Source organism: Clarias gariepinus, chromosome 15, assembly GCF_024256425.1.
Source record: "Clarias gariepinus isolate MV-2021 ecotype Netherlands chromosome 15, CGAR_prim_01v2, whole genome shotgun sequence".
In the NCBI taxonomy this organism is placed as follows: Eukaryota; Metazoa; Chordata; class Actinopteri; order Siluriformes; family Clariidae; genus Clarias; species Clarias gariepinus.
In genome coordinates this window covers 11856079-11877952 of record NC_071114.1, presented here as the reverse complement: position 1 = coordinate 11877952, position 21874 = coordinate 11856079, and the positions used below count along the sequence as shown (strand labels likewise).

At 40.2% G+C, this 21874-nt stretch overlaps 1 protein-coding gene across 1 annotated transcript in view; it reads left to right on the top strand.

Annotated features, from left to right (window-relative positions):
* The window catches only part of LOC128543257 (inactive N-acetylated-alpha-linked acidic dipeptidase-like protein 2), a 318759-nt gene that overhangs the window by 76603 nt on the left and 220282 nt on the right, over positions 1-21874 (top strand). The window contains exon 2 of the mRNA XM_053513625.1: positions 19041-19530. Coding sequence (XP_053369600.1) covers positions 19049-19530 — 482 coding nt within the window. The 5' untranslated portion in view covers positions 19041-19048. The remainder of the gene's footprint in view (positions 1-19040; positions 19531-21874) is intronic.

Sequence of the window (21874 nt, the reverse complement as noted above, 5' to 3'; positions counted from 1 at the left end):
ACCAGCAAAACAGGCCTAAGGCATCAAAAATCCTTTACAAGATTTGTTGTATGCAGTTCTCTTTTATTTCCAGGAATGAGCAAATAGTTAGATTTTGCTTATATTTAAAATCTTGGTTTTTATAAAAGAAGTGTAAAGAAAGTGTGAAAAGGCACCATTCGTAATACAAGGAATTCATCAATTACATCACAAAGGGAAACATAAAAGAAGAGGCCAGAAATGTTCGGCCAGCAGGTGGATCAATCACAGTTACTCTAGTCTGCGTAGCCATGATAAGTAGTTACATTTCAGGGGAGGTGCATGTCAGGCTTTGCCGTATGTATGCAGCTATGCAAGACCTCTGGCATAGATTTGACACAATAGCATAAATCAGACTACAGACTAGAGTTTCTAGAATAACAACATGCATGATGATTCTAAAAATTAAGATTCGTCTAAGAATAAAAAAAAGCAGCTCTAAAAATAATTGCTTTTGCAACCAAATAAAAAAACAAAAATTAAATTCTTACCTGTTTTTAAAAGGTAATGTTTAAATACTGTAGTATCTGCTTTATAAAATAATGTTTGCTTACTTTAATGAAGGATGCCACAATATTGAACGAGATAAAAATATAAAGATCAATTATTTTCCTTTTTTTTTTGACAGGAAAAAAACCCTTTTTGAATGGCCTTTTTAAAATGCATACTGTAAACTGCTCCAGGTTTTTAGTTCAGCAGAATTTGTTAACTTAAGTTTTCCTTTTTGTCAATTTTAAAGTTAATGCAGTCAAGAGCGCTATGGGCTTTAGAATTTATTGACAACTGCTCAAACAATAGACATGATTTTAGAGAAATATTAATAGGCTTTTTTTTCCCAAGTATGCTTTCATAACTCAGCCTTGCATTATATTGGAATTGCAGGATGTCTTAAATATACACTAGGTGTGTGAGTCTCCCATTATTGCATTTTCTCTTCAATTCACACTTTTTATTGGCCCATATCCTCCTTTCTGGCCTCTGAGAGTTTATTTGTTCCTCTATAAAAAGCTCTGGGTGTTTGGGGCTTCATTATTCGTGGCCTGTAAAAGTGTACTTTGCCATTGAGCCTTTTGTTTTGTTTGCATTGAAATAATCACAAATAGATTAAGCAATCTGGAGGGAATTTTTAAGTCCACTGAAGGATGAAAGTGGTCACTGCATTAAACACAAAACACAGACTAAAATCCCAAACTGCAAACATCTGCCCGGAATTTAAATAGACCATATTTTTTCTGCCTCCTTCATGGCTGTTAAGTTTTACTTCTTTCTTTTTATGCATTTAATAAGAGTGGCTTCTAAATAACTGTCATTCTTTTGAGAATTTTCTTTTCTCACATGAAGGTATTTTCTTTTCTCACATAAAGGTATTGTCTTTTAAATGCATTATGCATCCACATTTCAGCATTCTTGTGCGCTTCAGTAGATTTACTTGTTGACTTTATCTTCCACTATCCTGAACCTCCCATAATTTTTTGAGAAATTGCACACAATAGGTGGGAATATGGTGAGGCACAAGTAAAATTAACTGTATGAAAGTTAAGGAGCCATGAAATTAAAGAGTATGGTTCCTTCTCAGTGTGCACACTTCATTGATAGAGGAGTACTGTGTTTGCAAATACAATGGGTCTGGATCAGAAACGGTGGTATAATGGTACTTATGCAAACAATTATTCTTGCGGATGGTCCAGGTCATATAGGGGCCATAAATTACACTTTCATAAAGTATGAGATATATTTTTATGTCCCTAGCAAGTACTGTAAATCATATTATTGGAAAGGATTTAAAAGAGCATCTCTTTGCGAGTGAGCCAACTTCAGAACAAACTGATAGCGACCCACCACTTAAAGTAGCATGTGGGGAGGTGACGTTTGTGTGTGTGTTGAGGGGTTGGGGTGGGGGTGAGGGGAATCTGTTCATTTTCTTAAATTATTAAGCATGACATTTGTCAGAGTGTTTTCCCAAAAGAATATGCAATTGGCTTTTTTTTTCACTCATTTGATTACTGTGATATATTTTGTTGTGACAGTTCAATGCACCCTTGAACACAGTGAAGATTAATTGGGTAGAGAGGATGAAATCTATCACAAACACAGGGAGGTGATTGTTTCATTATAAACCTCTAAATAAAGGCATGGTCATTGGAGCTCTATTTGATGATTTGTATTTTCACTGTCATTTTTCATTTGTCCAACATGGGCTCTTAAACCACTTCTTTTACACCTGGGAAATTAAGAAAAGGATAGAGATTAAGGATTTTTTTTACAATTAACAAATGTTAAGAAAAGTGTTACAGCCACTTTCTTTTTAAATGGGGCTCTTTCCAACACATTATCAAGTTTTTGTTAAACTGCAGAAGTCCAAAGTTGTATCAATTTTTGGCAAAGGTCCGGTATTAATCAGTCAAACCATGAAGTGAAGTCTTCTCCAGCACATTCCAAAGACTTTCAGTTAATCAGTCAAACCATGAAGTGAAGTCTTCTCCAGCACATTCCAAAGACTTTCAGTGGTAGATAATTATTATGTGAAAATGATTCTCATGATCCCAGAACCACTCTTTTACACTTTCAGCCTGGTGAATCTTGGTGTTACAGTATATTCCTAGACTACGCCTGTGCTATAAGTAAAGAAAAAAAAATATTGATTAAAAATCTGGTCAGTCAGTACATTTAGGACATTAGCTGACTTCATTTTATTACCACATAACATTGCTAGAGTCTAGACCTGTCCAACTGAAGCAATCCCAGATCATAACACTGCCTTCAGAAGCTTTTAGGTGACCACTATGCATGATGGGGTCATCGCTTCATGAGGTTTTCTTCTTACTTGTACCTTATGTCACATCATTGGACTTATCACATTATATTACTTTGTTCCTTGCTCCAAAGCCAGTGTTTATGCTATATATATATATATATATATATATATATATATATATATATATATATATATATATATATATATTAGCCTCACTAACAAGTGATTCTCGTATGGAGACACAGCTGTTTAGTCCCGAACTTGTGTGTTCGTGTTACTTTGTGTGTGTGTGTAAATGCTCTTACATTCACTATTAAACATTATTTCTTCTGTCGATTTAAAAAAAATGCAATTTCACCAAGCATTTAAGTGATCTCTTTCTGACCACATTTGTTCTTTCAGGTTCTATTATTACGTTGGACAGTTATTAACCCAATTGCAGTAATTTCAGCAATCACATTTGTTTTTTGCTTCACCTTGTTCTTTAAATGGTTGTTTAATAAGTACGAAGGTAATCACTGCATTAGTTTGGGGGTAGGTAAGGTGAAAATGTACATTCGTGCACTATAAAGAACTTTACTGGATGGAAATTCAACAGCATAAGACAGAAAATGACTGACTGATTTTATGACTTACTGAAATTATCCAAAAGCAAAAAGTGCTTCTCTGTCTCTTGACTTGATATGAAGACATGTAATGACATATGGTGGAGATTATTTATGCCAAGATTTTTTGCAAATTGTCCAAGCAATCTGGAAGCATTACTACGAATTCAGTATGTTAAAATTTTTGTTTATATAAATATTGCATCTGAGATGATCCAAAACTTGTTCAGAGAAAACAAAAAGATTGGATTAAGTTATACAGGTAAATGCATGTATATTATAAAAGATCATAAAAAGATCTCTCTCTCTCTCTCTCTCTCTATATATATATATATATATATATATATATATATATATATTGTGGCGTGGGCGGGGCGGCGGCTGACGACCAGCATGCCTTGCGGGGATGTCGGTGTGTGTTCACCATGTTGGGGAAAGGTGTTTGGGTTGGTGGCTTCGGCCCTGTTTGTGTGAGGGGTGTGTGACGTGTGAAATGTGCTCCAGTTCAAGCTAGTGCTGAATTGGATGTAGGCTCCTGAGTGAAGGTGCTGCTCATGCCTTACATGCTGTGTGCTTAATAAAGTACTCCCAGCCATTGCATTGGGTAGCAAATAAGCTTACTCGTCTCTCCAGCATTCTTCCCGGCGTAAAAACGCTACATTGGTGTCAGAAGTGGGATGGAGAATAACGGGTTCGAGCGCACAAAGGAGGACCTTCTAAAAATCCAAGCGGGCCGCCGAGTAGTGGAGCGACTACTCGCGCAGAAGAAGTGTTTTCCTGGCAGAGCTAGCGCGAGCACACCACGTCAACCAACGCGGAGCGGGAAGCAGAAAATCCCGGCGCTGGATCTCGGGGCGGAGGCTGGCGCTGCGCAAGAGCAGGAGCAAGATACAGCTCCGTGCGCTGTTAGCCGGCTGCGCGAGGCCGAGCGCGCTGAGCCCATATTGGCGGCACATCGCGGCGGAAGAGCCGAGCGACCGCCCGCAGCTCAGTGGCGCTCGGTTCGTGAACCTAGCCGGGGACAGGGCTACCCGTCGCGGCTAGGCAACGAGCAGCTCTCCGATGTTTCGCGGCGAGGCGACGGCGCGGGTGATCGTAAGGAGGCGCTGCGCGAGGTCGAGCGCGCTGAGCCCATAATGGCGGCACATTATGGCAAAAGAGCCGAGCGACCGCCCACAGCTCAGTGGCGCTTGGTAGGTGAACCTAGCCGAGGCCAGGGACCGCCGGACTACCGCTTCAACGTTCTCAGGCCTGAGGGACAGCGTGCACCAGCAGCCGCTAAACTAGCGCCGGGTGGACGGTTGGGGAGCCCCGCGGGGCTTTACATTGACTGTGTGCTGGACGGCGTCTTACTGCGGGCGCTCGTGGACACCGGCTCCACTGTTTCCCACGGGTTGTGGAACTGTGAACCACTCATCGCCAGGCAGAAGGGCCCCACCCAGCGCTCGCGGGCACCGCTGCAAGACTTTTGGGTGGGGGCACCTATGGGGCGAATGGGCGTGGACACTCACAGTCAGCTCGGCTCTCCGATGTCATCTACCGGGTGCGGTTGGCAGGGCGTGCACGAGTTTTGCCCCACCGGGACCGTCTTGCGCCTCACCAGCCGCACGCTGTGGAACCATCGAACTCTGGAGGCCGGACCACCTCAGGACTACATTCGCCTTCACCCCTCACCTGCCAAAGGACGCCGGCGTTCCCACCGCCAGCGCCGACCGCCTCCACGCCTCCGAAACGGAGTTCGTCATGGTGACCAGGGACGGTCACAGCTCGGGTGGGGGCAGTGTGGCGTGGGCGGGGCGGCGGCTGACGACCAGCATGCCTTGCGGGGATGTCGGTGTGTGTTCACCATGTTGGGGAAAGGTGTTTGGGTTGGTGGCTTCGGCCCTGTTTGTGTGAGGGGTGTGTGACGTGTGAAATGTGCTCCAGTTCAAGCTAGTGCTGAATTGGATGTAGGCTCCTGAGTGAAGGTGCTGCTTATGCCTTTCATGCTGTGTGCTTAATAAAGTACTCCCAGCCATTGCATTGGGTAGCAAATAAGCTCACTCGTCTCTCCAGCATTCTTCCCGGCGTAAAAACGCTACAATATATATATATATATATAATTACTGTATATAGCTGTGCTAATAAACCAGAGAGGTATGATACTGTGGCGTGGGCGGGGCGGCGGCTGACGACCAGCATGCCTTGCAGGGATGTCGGTGTGTGTTCACCATGTTGGGGAAAGGTGTTTGGGTTGGTGGCTTCGGCCCTGTTTGTGTGAGGGGTGTGACGTGTGAAATGTGCTCCAGTTCAAGCTAGTGCTGAATTGGATGTAGGCTCCTGAGTGAAGGTGCTGCTCATGCCATACCTGCTGTGTGCTAAATAAAGTACTCCCAGCCATTGCATTGGGCAGCAAATAAGCTTACTCGTTTCTCCAGCATTCTTCCCGGCGTAAAAACGCTACATTGGTGTCAGAAGTGGGATGGAGAATAACGGGTTCGAGCACACAAAGGAGGACCTTCTAAAAATCCAAGCGGGCCGCCGAGTAGCGGAGCGACTACTCGCGCAGAAGAAGCGCTTTTCTGGCGGAGCTAGCGCGAGCACACCACGTCAACCAACGCGGAGCGGGAAGCAGAAAATCCCGGCGCTGGATCTCGGGGCGGAGGCTGGCACTGCGCAAGCGCCGGAGCTAGATACAGCTCCGTGCGCTGTTAGCCGGCAAAGCAAACTGCCGCTGCGCGAGGCCGAGCGCGCTGAGCCCATATTGGCGGCACATCGCGGCGGAAGAGCCGAGCGACCGCCCGCAGCTCAGTGGCGCTCGGTTCGTGAACCTAGCCGGGGACAGGGCTACCCGTCGCGGCTAGGCAACGAGCAGCTCTCCGATGTTTCGCGGCGAGGCGACGGCGCGGGTGACCGCCGGACTACCACTGCAACGTTCTCAGGCCGGAGGGACAGCCGGACTACCGCTTCAACGTCCTCAGGCCTGAGGGACAGCGTACACCAGCAGCCACTAAACTAGCGCCGGGTGGATGGTTGGGGAGCCCCGCGGGGCTTTACATCGACTGTGTGCCGGACGGCGTCTTACTGCGGGCGCTCGTGGACACCGGCTCCACTGTTTCCCACGGGTTGTGGAACTGTGAACCGCTCATCGCCAGGCAGAAGGGCCCCGCCCAGCGCTCGCGGGCACCGCAGCAAGACTTGGGTGGGGGCACCTATGGGGCGAATGGGCGTGGACACTCACAGCCAGCTCGGCTCTCCGATGTCATCTACCGGGTGCGGTTGGCAGGGCGGGCACGAGTTTTGCCCCACCGGGACCGTCTTGCGCCTCCACAGCCGCATGCCGGGGAACCATCGAACTCTGGAGGCCGGACCGCCTCAGGACTACATTCACGTTCACCCCTCACCTGCCAAAGGACGCCGGCGTTCCCACCGCCAGCGCCGACCGCCTCCACGCCTCCGAAACGAAGTTCGTCATGGTGACCAGGGACGGTCACAGCTCGGGTGGGGGCAGTGTGGCGTGGGCGGGGCGGCGGCTGACGACCAGCATGCCTTGCAGGGATGTCGGTGTGTGTTCACCATGTTGGGGAAAGGTGTTTGGGTTGGTGGCTTCGGCCCTGTTTGTGTGAGGGGTGTGTGACGTGTGAAATGTGCTCCAGTTCAAGCTAGTGCTGAATTGGATGTAGGCTCCTGAGTGAAGGTGCTGCTCATGCCATACCTGCTGTGTGCTAAATAAAGTACTCCCAGCCATTGCATTGGGCAGCAAATAAGCTTACTCGTTTCTCCAGCATTCTTCCCGGCGTAAAAACGCTACAATACTGTATATACTTTATATTTCCACTTATTCTGTTTTAGAATATCAGCAAACTTACAGGTTCTGAAATTGAGATAGACATAAATAGAAAGCTAAGGTGGTACAATCACCAAATTCTGCACTTGGGTTTGGGATTCAATTAAATTTAATACAATTTTATTTGTACAGCATTTTTAACAACTGTGATTGTCACAAACTGGCACAGTGTAAAGAACGTATGGAAGGTATAAAGTGTGAATGTGTATAAATCAAAATGATTAGATTGTCCCTAAGCTAAGGGTGATGGTGGCAAGGAAAAACTTCCTGAGATGGCAGTAGGAGAAAACCTTGAGAGAAACCAGACTCAACAGGGAACCCATCCTCATTTGGGTGATAACAGATAGCAGGGATTGATCTGCATTTATACTGTGTGTTAGGCAGCTAGATGTTCAGCTAGACAGTTTATGTCATTAAGTTAATATGGAGTTCAGTTTGTTATTGGATGATCAGGTAGACTGTAGGAAATTCCAGTCCTGAACTATCTAGCGACTGCAGTCACAAGTCCTCAATGAACAGCTGTCTGTATCAGCCGAGGCCAGGACCATCTTTGTGGTAAAGTGGAACCGTCCCCAGTCACCACACACATCCCAAACAGACCACACGGGGCATCCATGCGACGAGTCTTCCAACCAGAAATACTGTAGAGCACCAGGACAAGTCAGACAGGTCCAGAGGACAGAGGGGGTCTGACCCACTGGCAGCTCAGGATAGAAAGACATAAAGGACAGGGAGAAGGAAAGAGAGAGAGGGAAAGAAGAAAAAAGGGGAAAGCAGAAGAGAGATACTGTAACAGTTAGGTATGGTCACAGTCACTTAGGGCATAATGTGAATGTATATTTAGTGCAGAGTGCAAGCAGGGACTCCGGCAGGACTAACTATAACAGCATAACTAAAAGGAAGAGCCAAAAGGAAACATTAGGGCTTCCTGAGATGTAAAGAAACCAATTACTTCACTGTCAAGAAACCTGAGTGATCAATGAGAGTGGGGAGGACAGCATCTAAACATACCAGTTCACCATAATACTCTAGTACCCCAGATCTGCTCCTTTTCCTAAGGCAAATCTTTACAAAAGTGCTTGGCTAAATAAATAACTGGGTTTGTAGCCTGGACTTAAACACTGAGACTGTTACTGAGTCCTAAACATTAACTGAAAGCTATTGTATATTTTTGTGGATTCAACCTTGTGTAAGAATCTAGTAGCTTGCGTTAGCCATAAACAGAAACAGCATGAATGGTTCAAGGGCAACTGAGAACAACTTACAAGCAACAACTAATGAGACAGTATTGTTTAAGATAACATAACGTTATCAGATGTGTTTTCATGCTGAACGTGCTTCTATGATTGGTATTAAATATGCATTTTGGCAGGCTGCTGCTCTCCTCTCTTTCCAGTACTGCAGAGTGTACCAGCCTACATTCTCCCACCCTGCGACCGGCAGTTAGTTTAATTTATTTAAAAATAATTTTATAATAATTAATTTAAAAATAAACTATTGTTTGAACACCTTTAACGGGGCATTATATATACAGTATAGTTATACGTCCCAGTGCGGTTATGCTATATATAACCACTCGAGGGATGCTTCTCGTTCGATTAGATTAGATAGATGGTTAAAACTAACTATTGTTTGCATATATTTGTAAGTTTAAAGTGATCGTTTTTATGCAAAGCAAGTGATACAAATTATCAAATAAATTAAATTCTCTTATCCATTTTTCTGCAAGGGTTATGCTATCATTGTTACAGTACATTCATGTTGCTTTCTGTTTTTGCTCCTCCATTTTTTAAATCTGACATGGACTTGAAAGAGCCTGTGCATGAAGGAAGGCCTGCTATAGTCACCGTAATATGTTTAATTTCAGCAACAAAATGAATGAACATGAAATATAGATTTTTTCTAAATGATTAGACCCTCTAACCCTGCATGCAGCTGTCAGCTCTTGCTGCCTCTGACACCAGAGCTTCAAATTATGGCTCCCAGGATAGAGGGACTCTCACTGAAGATTAAAGACAAGTTTCAGCAGTGAGAAATATGGCTAGTATCATGGCTGCTTTTAGATAGTTCCAGAGGCTGGAAACGAGTGACAATGAAAAAGTATGGAAGTATGGTTCCTACAATGTTGTAGCAATCTGTCGCTGTTTGGTAATGTTGACTCATTATGCTATCAAAACTTATTGATGCAGAGAGGTACAAGTGGCCACCTTTATCTATCTAAAGTGTCAGGTCCCTGCATGTGGGCTCCTAAGTGAGATATCATAAGGCTATCCTGATGTGTTCTGATGAAACAGCACGGGAGTGGCGCTAAGCTGGTCATTGAGGCTTTAAGTGGCAGATAGGTCCAGCAGAGGGCCTGCTTTGTTAGTGTAATGGTTGTCAGGTGCTGTTGATTAGACCATTGTGCCTGAACTTGAGACTGGCCTGCTATGCTCAAAGCATTGCCTACCATATTCATTCCTTTTAATGATCTTCAAAAGATTTTAATTCAAGTTATCATTTCGTCAAAGGTTTCAATTATGATTGCTAATTCATCCTTGTTTGAATGCTCAGCGGAACCTTCACACACTAGGCAGATAAATTCGAACCATTAGCCTTTATTTTCACCCGATTTTCCCCCCTTTTCCCATCTTTGGATAAGCCCATGCCTGTGGCGTAGGCGTATGTTGACATGGTGCCATTTCCCCTCCCGGTAGGACTGATCACTTTGTCTGCATGGCATAATCAATTTAAGAGTTTGTCTTGGGTCATTATTACCTGCTGCAGAGCCATCTGTTGATGAGGCTTGAAGGAGGCAGCTGCCAACATGCTGGAGCAACGGAGTGGATTGAAATGCAGAGGTTTGGAGCACAGCATAGAGAAGGAAGGAAGAAGAGGAAAGGAAGCCAGCCAGATGGCTAAAAAGACCAGCCTCTTCGTATTCCTGAATGAGCATGAACGTATTTAAGAGTAGCATGACTAAATGTGACTAAAGCACCCCATTATCTCTCTTCAGAGAAAATCTGGTTAAAAGCTTTTGCCTACTTCAGGCTAACCATAATTAGCTCTTCTGATAAGTTTTCTAGTTTTGTGACTTATATTCACTTTCTCTCAGAAACTACTTTATCCTGCTCAGGGTCATGGTGAGTCCACAGCCTGTTCCAGGATCAGAGGGCAAAAGGCAGGAACAAAACCTGGATGGCAGGGCCAAACACTAGGCATAAGGAAAACATGCACAGAGAGTAACCTCAGCCCAGATTCTAACCTTGATCTGTGAAACAAAGGTGCACCACCCACTGCACCACGCTGCTGCTCCCTCTTATGTACTTCTTAACAAAATATTCTATGAGTAAATACAGTTTAACCTTAGATTGCGAGCATAATTCCTTTCAGAAGCATGCTTGTATGTCAAAGCACTCATATATCAAAGCAAATTTTCCACATAAGAAATAATAGAAACTCATTAAAAACACAAAAATATATTCATATAAAAATAATGAGAACAGAATATAAAGTAAAAATAAAGCAAATTAACCAGCACTTTAACCTGAAACATGGTCACAATTTTTTAATGAACAGTACACGCATGCACAGATGTTGACTATACGAGTAAACATCTCGTATAGCTCATGAGACTGAGCATGGAAGACAATTACCCACAATCCTGCAGCACGCAAGAGAGAAGAACTTTGAGGGAGGTGAAGACTGTACAAAGGATTTTGCTATACTCTACCTCCCAGCCAAGTTCCTGTAATGTGCAAATAGTGTGAATTTTTACAGGAACGACTGCAGTGGATCTATGCCACCTTGGCTGAAATCATTATTTACAGATGTATGGCCGCCATAAAAATGTTTGCATAATTCAGATGCTTTCCTGCAACTAAAGGTCTTATCATCATACCGTGCCTAAATTCTCAATTGATTTTATGTTTTTATTCAGGAGGGATTTCATGATAGGTCTGGGTTTACCAGGATAACAATAATGGAGGTGAAAGGTTTAGTAAGTTCAGGTATAATTGCACTAAGCATTACTTTTGAAGAACAAAGAAACAAGAGGACTAATAGGTAGACTGGTCATGGGACAAACTCAAAACAGCTTAAATAAATAATGACATACTAGAAAGACAACCAATGACATCCACATGAAAGGGGACACAACATCAATCAAAACTAAAAGTAGATGGAAAAGTAAATTTGGCAGTGCAAATGTGCCCACAAAAGCACTTCTAAGTGAACATGTTCTGAGAGCCACACAATGCAGTGGTCAGTGGAAGGGGGAAATCCATGTTGTACAGTAGTTGGCCTTTTGGCTGCTCCCGGCAAGGGTACCCAGTCCACACATACAAGCTTGGCACAGGTTTTATGCCGGATGCCCTTCCTGATGCAACCATCTCATTTAATCTGGGCTTGGGACCGGCACCGCACGCAGTGGCTGAGGTTTGGGCACTGGCTGGGAATTGAACCCGGACCTTCAGCATGAGAGGCAAAATATCTACCAGTGACCCACCAATGCCCTGGAAGGGGGAAATCCATGATATAGATATATTTATATATATGTTTATAAATATTTCATGTATAGAAAAATATTTTTAGATGTAATAATTTTAGTGTGTTTTATCCCCCTTCCCCCAAGATGTTGTTTTTAGTTTCTAATTCATACAGTATACCTTGCCAGCACCTCTTCCATAATTTAATTAATTTTTACACACAGCAAATATGACTACAGCACCTGCAAAAATGATGCAGGATGGCTCAGCTCTGTACCAGCTTACAGGTACAAAGGTGCAGTTCATTATTTCTGGTTCTGCTGGTGGCGAGTTTGACTGACACTGTGGCTATCTATCACTGTGTCACAGATGTGGAAGACCTCATTTACACCTGAAGGTGACATTCTGTTTGTGACAGCGTTAGGTGATAATGACTGATCTGTGTAAAGCAGAACACTAGCAAACCTTGCTATAATTAGACTGGCTCTTCTTTTTCTGAGTGACTTTCACCAAAAAGGTACTTGGTCAAATATAAATATGCAGGGGAATTTTGGACACTGTTCTTCAATTTAAAAAATGATCATAATTTTGTTGATGGGATCTACTGATATGGTGCACACTCTGGCCAATTTTAAATCTTTATTTATAGCAATGCATCAACTGGCCTGATGCAATAAATGCATTAATAACTCTTTGACATATTTGGGTTCTCATCCTCTTATTACTTACTACAATATAAAATTGTTAGTTAAATGCTGATGGCGAGATCAACAGAGTTGAGGTAATTCTGCAAGGTTTATGCATTTGGGAAAACTCACCCCAGGGCAACTTTTAATGAATACTTTAAGTAAGAAGTTAAGTACTAACTATAAAGTCAAGTGACTAGCATATGGCCTTCTCATGGGCATATTGCTTAATGCTTTATTCTTTAATGGTTGCCTGCAAATTGGGTTTGTGTTAGCACCTCATTTAAAAATCCACCATGTGGATTATGTATGAATGACAAAATTTGACACTGGCAGGGGTTTATTTTATATCTACAGCATAAGACTGATATAAAAATATTGTCATTGAAAATTGTCATTGAATGTCATAAGAGTTTACATCCATCAGTGTCATCTGACCCAGTGAGTAAAATAGGTACTTATAAATAGATAATTTATTGTGCTTTGTTGTGTATTATAATAATGCTATGGTGGTTTGTGATATTCATATTAGATAGTGAATTTGGCTCAGCACTCCCATTATTAAAAATGGTAAAATGCATTACTTTTTTCCCTGCAGTTGTCCATTTTTTCTATCATGTGATCAGTGATATCATCATGTAATACTGTATGTGACCATACAACCATGTCTGGGCTAGTAAATAACAAATGAGGCTATTTATGAGTGTGCGACATATTCAGAATTGGCAACTAAAGTGCAAATGTTGCCTCAATATTATGCAGATAAAGTTATATTTATTCTGAGTTGGTTTATGCAGCTGTTTAAGTCAGCTTTCTTGGTGCAACATTAAAATAATGGAAATGAACTATATGTAGTATTTCCCCCTCTATTATTTATTCGTATAAATCACATAGTAAATGTCTTTACAAAACTCATATTAGTACGCCACTAAGCATATATCCATCTAATATCTATACCATTTATCCAGTGGTGTAGGTTCACATGGGGCCTGGAGTCTATGCCAGGGAACTTTGCCAGTAAATTGCAGAGCATAAGCTACAGTAACACTCACTAATTCAGTCATACACTACAGATAATTTGGAAATGCCAGTTGGGCTGCACTACTGTACATGTCTTTGGCTTGTGAGTGGAAACTGAAACACCCATAGGGAGAGCAAACAAAACATATTATATACATTATGTCAAATAACATGAAACCACATTATCAGGCTAGCATAAACATGCCATGAAAGCAAGAACATCATTAAAATTCTTTTGTTATATAATAATGTGCCTGTTAATACATAAACCTATCTACAGTATAAGCTAAAATTTTAGGTATTATAATGTTTGACAATGTACATACATGTGTTATTTAACAAACATAATTTCAAGGAGGCATTATATAAGTAGGCATTTATTGTAGTTTTCCTATCAGATTGCCATTATACAGTGGGAGAGCCTTTCTGACTAAGAATATTGTGCTTTTTGCTTATTAACTTTGCAAAAGAAAAAAAAAAGGCTGGTGAGAGAATACCCACTTATAACAGCTTTAATGTAAGTAACAACAGACTATAACTTTTCCTATAGACATCTCTCTAAACCCTAAATGTTATTATCAGTGTTAAAAACTGCAACAGGATTTGCTCTTTTTGGAAAATATGCAACTTCAGTGATAATAGAAACTCTTGGTTTCATGGCCAGATCACCAGCCATCATGGCTTATTTTCCTTCAACAACAAGCACTGTTATTATTCCTTACTTATTAAAAAAGGAAGAAGAAGGAAGGAAAAAAGTAGGAAAAAACAATGAAAGTGCCTCCATTATCATACATTAGCTTTATTAGTAATGAATAATTGTTTTGGCTTGTAACATGACACGATGCAATTATTCTTTTCGTAGCTGTTTGGCAACTTTATGAAAAAACTGTGTATTCCTAGCAATAAGCACGACAGCACAACAATATCTGCTGATTGCTTTGTAAGCATACTGACGTCTCCGATGTTCCCTCTGAGTGGTCTGTAAGTTGACCGATGAGTCTCCAGACTTCACTTAAATCAGTTAAGGAATGACTGATGGCAGGCAAGCTCTCCTCCTTCTGTCCATCCTGATGATGGAGTCCACAAAGCATGTTATGTTTAATTATAATTTAATGTAACACATGCACACACAGTCTTAATAAAACTCTTTATTGGCACCAATGGAGCAAAATACACAGTTATGTATTTTTCCCCAGACAGCTATTTAGTGGTTTATTTACTCTCCAATGAGCAAAAGCACTGGAAAAAGAAATTGAGCCACCATACTGTAGTTATGATGTTTACTTTTACTAATCACTTCCACACTTATTCATAGTGAATTTATAAGAGACAAATTTTAGTCTAATCCCAGGTTCAATCATATGAAGGCCTTGATCTCTTTGCTGATCCAAGCTGTGACATCTGTCTTTTTATCTAACGTGTCAGATCCTGTGTTTTAGAGAGTACAAATGGACGCAATATCTCTTATTGCAGTTTAGGTTGAAAAATGGACCCAATAACTCCGATTGCACTTTCAAGCCATTAAAAACAAACGTTTGCTCTGACTTTTTGTTTTGTTCTTTCCTTTTTAACTGAACATAATGGATGCAGGTCATCGATTGGTTGTGCCGCCTGGTCTGTGTCAGCACCAGGTGATTTGTCTTTTGAATCAGATTTATCCTGATTATGCTGATAGCTGTAACTTTTACCTTTACATATTAAGCATAAAGCTTAAATTAAGCCTGTTTGCAAAACCTCACATATACTGTAAATACTACAGTAAACATGCATTTCTTGTATTTGTTCCAAAAAAAAAAAAAAATTTACTATATGCAAATTTTAATGAAAGGTATGGCTTTACAGGAATGCTTATTTTTGATGTCTGGCTCAGCTGCTGTGTGCTTTTGATTTATAAAGAATCAAAAATATAAATTAAATATTCATATTTTATTTCGCATGTAAGAGAAATGTACTGTATTCTGTATGGATTCACTTTACAGTGAATATTTTAAAAAATGCACCTTATTATTATCACCTTATTCGTCTATGCTACACCAAACAGTATTTTCCTTTTTTTTTTCCTACACATACTGGACATGATACATATGCATTAATTGGTCGTTCTAGTATCTACTGTATATTATGTAAATTGGATTTAATACACAGTGGCACAGTAGCTTGCTTAGTGGTTAGCACTGTTGCCTAGCATTTCCAGGATTGGTGTTTAAATCTGTGTGTGGATTTAGCATTTCTCCCAGTGCATAGTAGGTTTTCTCCAGGTACTCCAGTTTCCTCCACAGACCAAAGATATGTAATATACCCTCTATATTCTGTTATTTCCAAATTTCCTGAAGTCTATAATTGAAAAGTGCACGTGTGAGTGTGTGTTTGTGCCCTGTCATGACTTGGCACCCCATACAGGATGTGCCATGCCTTGTGCCTCCAGCTCCTCCACCTACACAGGGTATGCTGTATATTTAAAAAAAAAAAATGGCTAAATTAAACACACATCGTACCATTTTCTTTGCCCTGATAGAACATTTTTAAAAAATACATCTAAGAAAAAGTTTTCTGATTGTTCTTTTCCTGTGGGCTACACAAGGGCATAGGCAAGTTTCGTTAACAGTGTTCCCCATTCTACCCTGCAATATACTGTTTGTCTCCAATAACTGCTATTTTTTTTATTGAGACATCTGGGTCATGGCCTTTTGATGTTGTGACAGCCGTGTAGTGTGTGCAATTTATTGAGCTGCAGCGTAGTGATGAGTTAAGTTTAGTGTTGTCTGATACCTGTTTGGGTTGGGCTTGGATTTATTTTCTGATAGTTGTAGTTTGTAATGTTATAGTAGCAACACTAGCATTCCCTTGCTCAAAGTGACACTGGAAACTGCCTGTCTTTACCAATTTCAAATACACTTATACAAAGAAAATTTTCTAACTTTCTTAATTAAGGTTAACATAAGATAAATTTGCATATATACAGTAATATATAAATACTATATATATATATATATATATATATATATATATATATATATATATATATATATACACTTTTCTGAATTCTAACATAATGTACCCCCAGTAGAACCCACTGTATGAATAAATTGCTCTTCAAATCTGTCCTTTGGATGGTTTGGAAAATTGATTTAGCCCAGCTTGAATGTGCGAAGTGTGTGCACTCCAGCAGCATTCCATTTTAGTGTCACTGTCAAATCAATCTCAGGGGAAAAGTCAAAGATGGTACATTCCATTGGCCTTTAATTGATGGCTCTGTTGTGGAGCTGAGAAGCGTTAAATTGCTGACATTTCTGGTGATTGAATGTCAGCTGTCATTCCGCGAAGAAGAGAGCAGTGCTCCATCGCCACCTGAGCGAATGATAGAAGAGAAGAAGACAGGAAGAGAGTGGATAGAAGAGGAAAGCAGGGAGGAGATGAGAAGAGGTGGGTCAATTCTGCCCCAGAAGTTTGACAACCTGCTTCATAGCGCAAGTCAAGGGGTGAATGAGGATCTCTTCTTTGCATTCGTAAAATTGAAGAAATGTCTGTGAGCAATAAAAAAAAATGTTTAGTAATTCATCCCTAATTGCTTGTCTTTTAGATTCTCTAAAACTGTGCTAGTCTATTAACGAATGTTTGCTTTTTAAACAAATGAGTAAATTATTATTATACAGTACATACCCTGTCTGTGGGGGAAACTCACCTGCAGAAATCCTTGAGAAATCACTACCACCACCATCAAGGGTACCTCAGTGATACATACAGAATATTTGAGTACCATATGGTTAGATTGCTGAACCAAAACCATAAAAGTTATCATTAACTTGATCCCTTCTTTGCTGCTTTAACATTCTCCATTCTTAAGGGAAGTTATTTCCCTACATTTTGTAATGTGGCCCAGGAGATTTATGCTCATTTAGCAACAGAAGCATTACAGTACATTTTTGCCTGACATCAGAGAAGGTGCTAACGTCAGGTTAGAAGGTGATGTGTAAAGTTACATTTCATAAAAAAAATATATATATTAAGAACTAACATATCACATGCATAAATGTTAATTATACCAGTGAGCGCGTAATACATGATACTTGGTACTCGTTAACCAAGACTTGCTCGTTTTCCAAGTCAAAATCTTTGCTTGTCTTGCGAAACACTCGCAAACCACATTCCTTGCAATACGAGGTTTCATTGTAGAAAGCTTCTCTCATGGTAGAAGCTTCTCCTCAGGCTTTTTGTGTTAGTCTTAGCAAGTGGGGTCCCTTTCCTGACTGCAACAGAGAGAACATTAAAGCATTCAGAACATTCAGAGCTTCCAAGGTGCAAAGTTGAGCTGAGATCAGGAATCATTGCAGGTCACTCATGATCTGGCACATCAACTTTGGAGAACCAGGCCTTGATGGAGTTTGCTTTGTGCACAGGGGCAATGCCCCCCGCCCAACCCTTAGTTCCCATACAAATGAATAAATTCAAAGAAGGCTATTCAAATAAAAATATATTCAATTGTACATTATTCAGCAGTTTAAATAATGTAGTTGGCTGGCTACACATATCAGGAAGCACATGAAGGAAAAAATTACTTGAAATCATGCAATTTGTTTGTTGATTATGTGCTTTGTGGACTTTTCCGAATATTTCATAGTGGTGAATATATGCAGATAATAGTGACGATTGTTATGGAAGACTAAAGTGTATTGTTTAAAAAATATTGTAAAAGATGAAAATAATATAATAATATTATAATAATAATATATTTTAAGTTTTTTAATTATAAGCGGGATGGTGGCATAGTGTTTAGCGCTGTGGTCGTACACCTCCAGGGTTGAAGGTCCCGTCTTTGCATCTTTGTGGAGTTTGAATGTTTTCCCCATGCTTGGTAGATTTTATCTGGGTGCTTCAGTTTTCTCCCACAATCCCAAAACATGCAAAAAGGGTGAAACAGTGGTGTAAGGATTATCACTATGGCCTCGTACCTCCAGGGTTAAGGATTTGAGTCTTGCTTGCCTTTGGGATGTGTGCATGGAGTGCATGTTCTTCCCTTGCTTCTCCAGGTACTCTGGTTTCTTCCCATTTTATATATAGCAAACATTATGGAAAGACATTATATATGATATGAATCATTTTATGTGAATGTGTTTGTGTGCAATAGTGATGTATTTCACTTCATTATATCAAGTCATATTTCACTCCTCATACAAAATGAATGTTTACTTTAAGTGTTGCAATTTGATCATAATCATTCCTTAGATCTTTTTTATTTTAAATGATACAGAGCTTTTCAAGCAAAATTTTTATTCACTGGTCTCCTTTGTAGTTGAATTTAAATTGGCTTTTGTCCACTGTGAAACTTCTGGGCACTTCTGCAAATTTGTTATTATTGATTGGGCTAGTTTAGGTTTGATAATGATCTTTTTAACAGGGATTGTTAAATTTAATAGACTACTTTGACACATGTCTCCTTTTTTATGAATTTGATCCCAGGAAGTCATCACCCTTAATGATCTTTTTATCGGCAGCAGTGAACCACTGTGCCCATCCAGGCTCCCCTAAAAATGTTCAGTGTAGTCAGTACACTAAGAGACAAGCTAGATATCTAAAATGATGACTGTTTAATTGTTATTTCTCATAAGTTCTTTTGTTTATGTCTCATTTGTTGTATTTTAACGTCATATTAATGTTTGTGTGTAGGTGGGAACATGGCATACAGGCATGGCGGTCATGGTAGCTCAGTGCATCCTCTAGACCTGGAATGTGAGGATCAGCTAGCCACTCTTGATCTAGAGTGGGAGATGGAAAAGGAGTTGGAAGAACTTGGACAGGACTTCCGACTAGAGTGCACAGACTCTCAGACCTTGGGCAATTCAATCAGTGGGGAAATAAATCCAGACCATGAGATAATGCACGCCTCTGTGTCCCCCCATGGACGATTTGAGAGACTACAGGAGGACCCCAACTACATCTTGGAGTACAACAGGGCTGTTCCTAAGGTGCAAATGTTAAGTGTTACCTGCATAATCAAGTACCTGCTGTTTGGGGCAGGAGTCTTTTCCCTGGGACTGGTTATTGGTCTACATGCTAAGCAAACCAAAGAGCAGCCAGTTACGCCCACCACAAGCAAAGATATGCTGGAAAAGGTTATACAAGACATCACTGCTGAGAAGATCCAGGCAATTAAAAGGTCAGAAAAAAAATCACATGATTTTATAGAGAGATTTGGCCATTGTCTAATTTTTATGCAGTACATACTGTTTACTGGCAACATTTTTCCTCTAAAGCTGGGAATCATATGTAGGCTGTCAATTTAATTAGATTTTTGGGCATTGCAATTTTAATTTCGATTCAATAGCACTAAAATTTTATGTTTGCTTTATTACGAGCAGCTATATTTCTTACAGGTTTTGAAGTATTATAAAGTGTTTTAAGAAGCATTGAAATGTTTTGCAACTTTTGATGTTAATTGATTAAATGTTGTGTCTCCTACAGAGACATAACATTTCTGCCAATCTTCTGTTCCACACTTAAGCAACAATATACGTTCATTCATTCGTAACTCTTAAAGCATAAAGCTGCTCCTATAAGGGGGTCGCCACAGCGGGTTTGGGACTAGTACTGCATGCAGTGGCTAGGGTTTGGCACTGGCTGAAAATTGAACCTGGACTTTCCGAAAAACCACCACTGAGCCACCAAGGCCTTTTTTATATGGGATATATATATATATATATATATATATATATATATATATATATATATATATATATATATATATATATATATGGGCATTGGTGGCTATTAATAAAATATTATTTTAAATTGTGATATATCTAATCAATCTTTTTTTTTTTCATAAATGTGTGGTATCTCACATTCCAACTACTGTGCTGACTCAGAGAGTGAATCATTGAAATTCATAATGTATTGGAGCAAAAATTGTGCTATGATGACCACACAATTCAGACTTGCGTAATGCAGCTGCTTGGGTTGATTTTCTGAGTTTCCCATTTAGATTATGGAAATCACCTACATGGTGTTTTATGTAATTCTCAATTTCAAAATGATAATCGAAACAGACTAATATGATGAAATAAAGGAGACCATTACTTTAAACACAGCAAACTGGATGTGATCTATCGTCTTATACCCTCATTAATTGACAGATTTAAATATACAGCTGTGGCTAAAAGTTGACACAAATATTCATTTTCATAAGTCTACTGCTTCAGTATTTTCAAAGCTTTTTGTCAGATGTTACTATGGTATATTAAAGTATAATTACAAGTATTTCATCATTAAAGACTTCAAGTGTCAAAGGCTTTTATTGACAGTTACATTACATTTAGGGAAAGAGTCAATATTTGCAATGTTCACTCTTCTTTTTGGAGACCTCTGCAATTTACCCTGGCATGCTGTCAACCACATCCTGACTGAAGGTAGCCCATTCATGCATAATTATGCTTTTATGCTTGCTTGGTGTTGAAAAATGGTTAATAACTTTCCGTGTAACATTACCTTGAGTGATAATGAATTGAGTGACATCATAGTTTTTGTTTGTTTGTTTTTTTTTCCCCAGCATTTGGGGCTTTTTGGAGTTCTTAACATAAAATTCCCCCTTTTTAAAAATTAGGTTATAATGGTACAGTATTGGTATGTCCCCATTGGTATGTCCCCACTGTGCACACTGTCTTTCTGGTACACCCGGCAAGACAATAGCGCAGGGTGCGTGGGCCCGCTTATTGTTGCTTGCAACTACATTAAAATGCTTGTAATTATACTATATACAGTATACTATAGTAACATCTGGCGAAAAAAGATCTAAAAACATTGAAGCAGCAGAACTTTTGGAAATATTTTATCAATATTTTATCATTCTCAAAACTTTTGGCCATGCTATATGTGTGACCCTTGACTTAGCTCAAGCTAATATCGAGTAACTAAAAGTAACACATTGTTCCAAGATCAGAATTGCAAGTAATTAAGGCATGCCAATATTTAATGCAAACTCTGTGTGACTCAAATCTAAACTTATTATTTATCAATATTTCCTATGTTCATATCTGTTTTTAAATTAAGAAAATCAAATGCAAAATTAAATGGTGCATAAATCACGACCAAAAATTTGATGTTTGGGGTTAAATAAAAGAAGCACAGTGGCAGTAGCTTCAAGGGCATTATGGCCTGCCAATGGAAGTCATTCATCCCTATGAAACAGATGCAGCTTTTGTCTGATGACAGGCTCTATGGGACCTTCTGGTTTCTGACAAAGAAGGTCCTGAAGCCAAAGTACATCACAGCATATGCACAACAGTGCAGATGCTTGCTACTAGGTACTACAGTTAAATACAGACAAGCCTCAAGTGGCTTGACATTGTTTTAGAGCCAGGGATTATGAAAAGCATGTGTATTTGTGTCAAAAAAACTAACCATTCAATTTCAACTCAACTGAGATGATGTTATTCCTGTGAAAAGCTTTTTGGAAATGCTGAGTCGTTATTTAGTTTGGCACTTGTCAAGCAGCAGTGCCCACA